The following is a 6,697-nucleotide window of genomic DNA, read 5'->3' as shown; positions in this document are numbered from 1 at the left end:
GTGGGTGTGGTTTGGGCTTTGCTTCTGTGAAGACTGACAGCCTTGGAGACCCTGTGGGCAGTTCCACTCTGTCCTCTAGGGGCGCTGTGGGTTGGCTTCAACACAAGAGCACAGCAGCAACCACGGGTTTGGGATGGGGCCTGAGGAGCTGCATTTCCACAGGTGCCAGGTGATCGCTGCAGGTCTGGGACCACCCTCAGATGACTGACTGATACCTAGGGCTGTGGCAGTGCTTGCTTCTGTTGGGTAGACACTGAAACCTGGGGCAGAGGGTCGGAAAGACTATGTCTTACTGCTTAGCTAAGGAGCTCTGGTAGCGTAGGGCCTAAGGCTAAACAGAAAGTTGGCAGTTCAAACCCACCAGCCACTCCGTGGAAGGAAGACTGGGCAATCTATTTCTGTAAAGATTACCACCTCAGAAACCCAAAGGGGGTTGCTATGATGGCAGTGAGTTTGGTTTGGTTTTTTACTGCTTAGTTGGCCAGGCAGGGCTTGGTCATATGAGCTGAAACAAGACATTGGGCTTGGCTGGGGCTCTCCTGGTTTGAGTGTTCAGGACGATGTCGGGCCTACACGTTGAAGTGACTCAATGCATAGGTACATCTGTGATAGAATTGGGAACATTTTCTGACTTCTAAAACCATCAGATACTTTACAACTCAGCTTTCCAGGTGGTGTGTGCTCTTAGAAAGGGAGTGCCCAACAATGGGGCCACAGGAACTCCTGTTTCTTTCTTTAAATGAAGAATTCTGAAGAAGGAAGTAAGGAAGGGGTAAGAGACGAAGCCATAACTTAGCAGGCACATCATTCAACTTATCTCAAGGCCAAGGAAGCTTCCAGAAAGAGAGAAGAGTTGATCAAAACTGAGTGTGTTAGTCTCAGCAGAATCCCAGCGGAGCATATTCTGTTTCAATAACACATTCCGATCCTCTGTGCCCCACCACGCTCTCAGGAGCACAGTGATTCCTAGCAGTGTACTTGCCAGCCCCAGGCCTTACCAAGTCACTAATATTTCACCTAAGAGAGTTGGTGTTAGCCACCAAGAGTTGGCACCAACTCATGGCGACCTTGTGTACAATAGAATAACACGGTGTCCAGCCCTGTGCCATGTTCACGATCGCTGCTGTATTTGACCTTGCATACGACAGAATGAGCCAGTGTGCGGTCCCGCACCGTCTTCACAATCATTGCTATGTTTGAGTCCATTGCTGTGGCCCTGGGTCCACCTATCTCATAGGGTCCCCCTTTTTCACTGACCCTGGAGAACATCTTAAACTGCAGCCAGAAGTAAGTCTTGGACACCACAAGAATGGTTTGGAGCTTTTGGATAAGAGTCTAATGTCTTCTCCTTTTTCTTGTAGAAACAGGGAAGATTGACCCAGAGATCCACAAGTACAACACTCCGGGCTTCACCGGCTGCCTGTCCAGGGTACAGTTCAACCATATTGCCCCCCTCAAGGCTGCCCTGCGGCAGACAAACGCCTCAGCCCAGGTCCACGTGCAGGGCCAGCTTGTGGAGTCCAACTGTGGTGCCTCTCCGCTGACCATCTCCCCCATGTCGGCCGCAACTGACCCCTGGCACCTGGACCACCTGGAATCAGGTACATCCACAGCAGGCTTGGGCAATTGCTTTATGTCTTTAAGCCTTGGTTTTCTCCACTGTACGATAGGGTAATAACAGATCTAGCTGTTGGAGGCTTACACATCACAGGAGGCAGTATGTGAGCCCAAGAGTCCTTGCACAGCATGCAGCATGTGGTGTGTTTTCAAAAGAAGGTCACACATTGCATTGCTCAGAACCAGGAGTGCATAGGTGAGAGGCAGGGGACATGCCACCGAGCTGAGTCGGTTCTGACCCATGGTGACCCGTCTGTGCAGAGCAGAACTGGGCTCCATGGGTTTCATGGCTGTAGCCTCTTAGAAGCTGCTTGCCAAGCTTCACTTGCAAAGCACTCCTGGGTGGAATCAAACCACCAGCCCTTCCATTAGCAGCCAAGCGCTTAACCATTTGTGCCACCCAGGGACTCCCTGTTGAAGTTAAACTACGGGAAGCCTACACTGATGTCTGCGGCATGCCCTGGGAGCGCTAGGTGAAACCCTAGCCTCAGCCCTGCCCCACATGAGTGACCCTCTGTGTGTGTAGCCTTCCAGCACATGTCTGGGTATCAGGAGGAGAGCTGTCCTTGCAGCACAAACTCATCTCCCAACCTGACATTCACACAGATCATCCTGCGCCTTCCAGGTGTCTAAGGGGTACTTTCAGGCTCCCAAGTTCATATCCACAGGTGACAACACATGTGGTTTGGCAGCACAGGGTAGAATGAAAGACTGTGGCTGTCAGCACAGTTAACTGAAGGAAAATTCAGTGTCCACATCACACTGCATGTTAGTTACTGCCCCACACCACACGTTAGTTACTGCCCCACACCATGTGTTAATTACTGCCCCACACCACCTGTTGATGTATGACTGTTTGTTAGTTCCCGCACCATACCGCATGTTACTGCCTCACACCATATATTAGTTACAGCACCACACTGTGTGTTAGTTACGACATCACACCGCATGTTAGTTACCGCCCCACACTGCTTATTAGTTCCTGCACCACACTGCATGTTAATTACCACCTCACACCGAGTGTTAGTTACAACATTCCATTACCCTGCTTCTAAAATGGAGATTGTGCAGCTGAACTCAGAGAATTCTTAAGATGGTACATTCCATGCACTTGGCGTGATCGTTGCTGTGGAGCATGCTTTGCAAAGCATTGCCATCATACAAATATCATCATGACAGCAGTTGTTTTTACAAGACACTTCAGTATCCCTCCCCCCAGAAACCCTGTGCATGGCTGCCTTCATCATGTCCCACCTGCCGGGTATGTACCAGCTTCCTCACAAATAGTCCCTGCATCTTGGCTGGGGTTTGCGCAGCTTTGTAGCCATGAAGCTTAGAAAGAACCCAGTCACCACACGATTACAATAGCTGTTGTGCTGCAACAAATCACTTTTGTGTGGCCTTTCTAATCATTGTTTTGTGACTCCCACAAAGTAATCATCTAGAACCATGCAAGTTGAGTGACTTATGGTCACTCAGTTTATGATCCTGCTAGGAGAACCATGCCTTGAAACTGATAAGGAGTCTGCTTATATAAAGGCCAGTCCCACCAGGAGTCAGGGAGAACTCACTACCATCAAAAAGAGTCTAAAGCCAAGCGAGTCGTAGACCAAGAGCCCAAGGTCCCTGTGCTGAGAACCTTGTAGACCCAGAAAAAAGAGTGAACACTGACGATGGTGGAAGACAGTGAAAAACAATGGCAGGAACGGAGCGTGTGCTGGGTTTGCTGACACACAGAGCAAGAGTAGATTGTCCTGTGGCAAGAGGCTTGTTGGCAGAGGTAAAAGAGCTGTAACTTTTGCTTGTGCAGGGCAAGAAAGGCCTGAGTGTGCCCCGTGCAGGGCATTGGGGGCCCAGGTAGCATGGTGGAAAGTGTCATGGGAGCCAGCAGCAGAGACTCAGGGGATGGCACACAGGGGTCTTCCCTCCAGTAGTGAGGCCAGGCGAGGCCCAGCAGCAGGGCAGAAATCCCAGACTCAGACAGGCCCCCAAACAGCATGGTGGTACCTGGAGGTAGCGGTGACATGAACATAGCATCTGACCTGAATCAGAACATGTCTGCCCAGCAATTTGAGAATGTACTTGGCTAATCTGGGGAAGGGTAAGTGTTTCTTCTTTGGGAATCTATTGTGCCATCCACTCTTCACTTTCTATAAATACTAATGGCTCTCACTTTGCCAACACTTATAAATGTCTCATGTGTCTGGCTCAATCACAAATGAATGTGACCCCATGGAGTGGTTGATGCCAATGAGTGTTCATGTCTCATTCTTAGCCATCTGTGGCTGCCTGGGAGATCGAGGCAGTCTGTCTGCATGTGCAGTGCAGACAGACAGATATGCACATTCAGCTGGTTTGTAGACTGGACCCCCCTTTGTTACTCACGGGGTTCCTCCAACATGATGAGAGTACTGGGTTCAAGGGCAGGCGTGAGCACTGCTGTTTGGTGATTGTTGTGGGATTGTGCTACGAGTCATTTTCCTCTGGGCTGGACTGGACAAAGCCAGCCATGCCCAGTGCTGAGGGAAGGAATACGGGGATGGAAATAAAAGATGAGGAGAGACTTGTGCAGGCCACAGAGGACCAGAGACTTCTCAGTAAATTCCTGCAGATACCAGCCAGCTGCTGAGGGATGGATGTATGACCATGAGCACATGTGTCCACATCACAGTCAGGGAGCCATCAACATGCAGCTTTGAACCATATTAGTTCATACTCATCATGACTTAAATAGAAATTATTTTCTTTTAAGGGAGATGTAATTGTAGGGGCCAAGAACTTGAGCTCATTTCTTTCTTTAAAATCATGCTGTATGTGAGACAATCTCATCCTTTTGACTGATATAATGAAAATGTATACAGGGGACATTTCTGTTATTATTCTCCATTCAAATAAAAATTCTGTAACCCAACAACTCAATCACAAAAAGATGAACCATCTAATCCAAAACTGGGTAAAGGACAAAGGACTTGAATAGACATTTCTCCAAAGAAGATGCACAAATGGCCAATAAGCACCTGAAAAGATGCTCAACATCACTGGTCATTTGGAAATTCAAATCAAAACCACATGGGACACCACTTCACACCGACAGCACTTCACACTGACGGCACTTCCCACTGACGGCACTTCACACTGATTCCACTTCACACTGATTCCACTTCATACTGATGCCGCTTCACACTAACAGCACTTCACACTGACGGCACTTCACACTAACGGCACTTCCCACTGACGGCACTTCCCACTGACGCCACTTCACACTGACACTGCTTCATACTGATGGCACGTCACACTAACGGCACTTCACACTGATGCCGCTTCACACTGATGGCACTTCACACTAACAGCACTTCACATTGATGCCGCTTCACACTGATGGCACGTCACACTGATGGCACTTCACACTGATACCACTCATACTGATACTACTTCACAATGACACCACTTCACAGCAGTTCACACTGACACTGCTTCATGCTGACTCCGCTTCACACCCTTAGGAGGGTTACTACCAAAAGATCAAAAACAACAAGTGTTGGTGAGATGTGGAGAAACTAGACCCTTCATGCTTTGCTGGTGGGGATTGGTCCAGCTGCTGTGGAAAACTGTGGTGGATCCTCAAAAAGTCAAACGTAGAATAAACATGTGACCCAGCAGTTCCACTCCTGGCCATGTATCCAGAAGACTTGGAAGCACCGATGTTCAATGAAGAACAAAGGACTTCATTGAACAACATCCAGAAGGTGGAAACAGCCCAATTGTCCATCAGCAGATGATGGATCAATGTGAGACCTCCAATAACAGACTACTACTCAGCCCTAAAGAGACATGAAGTTCTGATACATGCCACAACATGAATGAAACATGAAAACATGAGGTTGAATGAGATAAGTCAGACACAAATACTGTATGAACGCACTTATATGAAACCTCTACGAAAGGCAAAAGCATGGAGACAAAAAATATTCTCTGTCAAATCCAGGGAGTCTTGTTTCCCTAGAATGGAAAGGTTGGCTAGCAGAAGGGCACCTACAGGTAGCAACATGCATTCTTTAAAAATTGAAAACAAAGCAAATGCAAGAAAAACAAATCTAAGCACCTGATGCCATAAATCCCTACATGGAGAAACAACTCCCAATTGTGCACAACCAGTTGTACAGGGCAGCCAACACTGAGGCTCATAGTCCCTTGTCACACTCATGATAGATGAGACTGAAGATCTTGGATGCAGGCCAAATGTAGGCTCTTTTTAAAATAGCCTTAAAGTACACAAGGCATCTTAAGGTATAAGAGGTTACTTCCTAGTGGATTTTATCCACCATTCGTCTGTCAGTTTGTCACACTGTGGTGGCTTCCATGTTGCTGTGAGGCTGGAGGCTATGCCAGCAGTATTTCAAATACCAGCAGAGTCACCCATGGTGGGCAGGTTTCAGTGAAGCTTCCAGACTAAGATAGAGTCAGAAGAGGAAGGGGCAATCCACTTCTTAAGGACTTGGCCAGTAAAAACCTTCTGAATAGCATTGAAACACAGTCTGCTATATTACTGGAAAATTTTATGAATAGCCCAAAACATTGTCCATTATAGTGCCAGAAGATGAGCCCCTCAGGTTGGAAGGCACTCAAAATACGACTGGGGAAGAGCTGCCCCTCTGGGTAGAGTCTACCTTAATGATGTGGATGGATTAAAGCTTTCAGGAGCTCCATTTGCTAATGTGGTACAACTCAAAATGGGAAGAAAAAGCTGCAAACATCCATTAATAATCAGAACATGGAATGTACAAAGTATGAATGCAGGAAAATTGGAAATTGTTAAAAATGAAATAGAACACATAAAGATGGATATCTTAGGCATTAGTGAGCTGAAAAGGACTGGCTTAGGCCATTTTGAATCAGACAATCGTATGAACATATATGCCGGGAATGGCAAATAGAAGAGGAATGGTACGGCATTCATCATCACAAAGAATGTTTCAAGATCTCTCCTGAAGATCCATTTGCAGAAAAATGAAACAAGATCTGTACCTCACACCACACACAAAAACGAACTCCAGATGGATCAAAGACTTAAATGTGAAAC

At 47.3% G+C, this 6,697-nt stretch overlaps 1 protein-coding gene across 1 annotated transcript in view; it reads left to right on the top strand.

Moving 5' to 3' along the window:
• CNTNAP2 (contactin associated protein 2) overlaps nt 1-6,697 on the top strand; it is a gene marked incomplete at its 5' end in the record, with an annotated part of 1,317,366 nt that overhangs the window by 1,276,516 nt on the left and 34,153 nt on the right. Inside the window, one exon of the mRNA XM_007955953.1 lies at nt 1,362-1,601. Coding sequence (XP_007954144.1) covers nt 1,362-1,601 — 240 coding nt within the window. The remainder of the gene's footprint in view (nt 1-1,361; nt 1,602-6,697) is intronic.

This window comes from Orycteropus afer, unplaced genomic scaffold (genome assembly GCF_000298275.1).
Source record: "Orycteropus afer afer isolate SDZICR_OR568_19922 unplaced genomic scaffold, OryAfe1.0 scaffold00556, whole genome shotgun sequence".
NCBI lineage: Eukaryota > Metazoa > Chordata > Mammalia > Tubulidentata > Orycteropodidae > Orycteropus > Orycteropus afer.
Note: the sequence above shows the minus strand (reverse complement) of the source record. Positions and strands in the feature narration are given on the sequence as shown.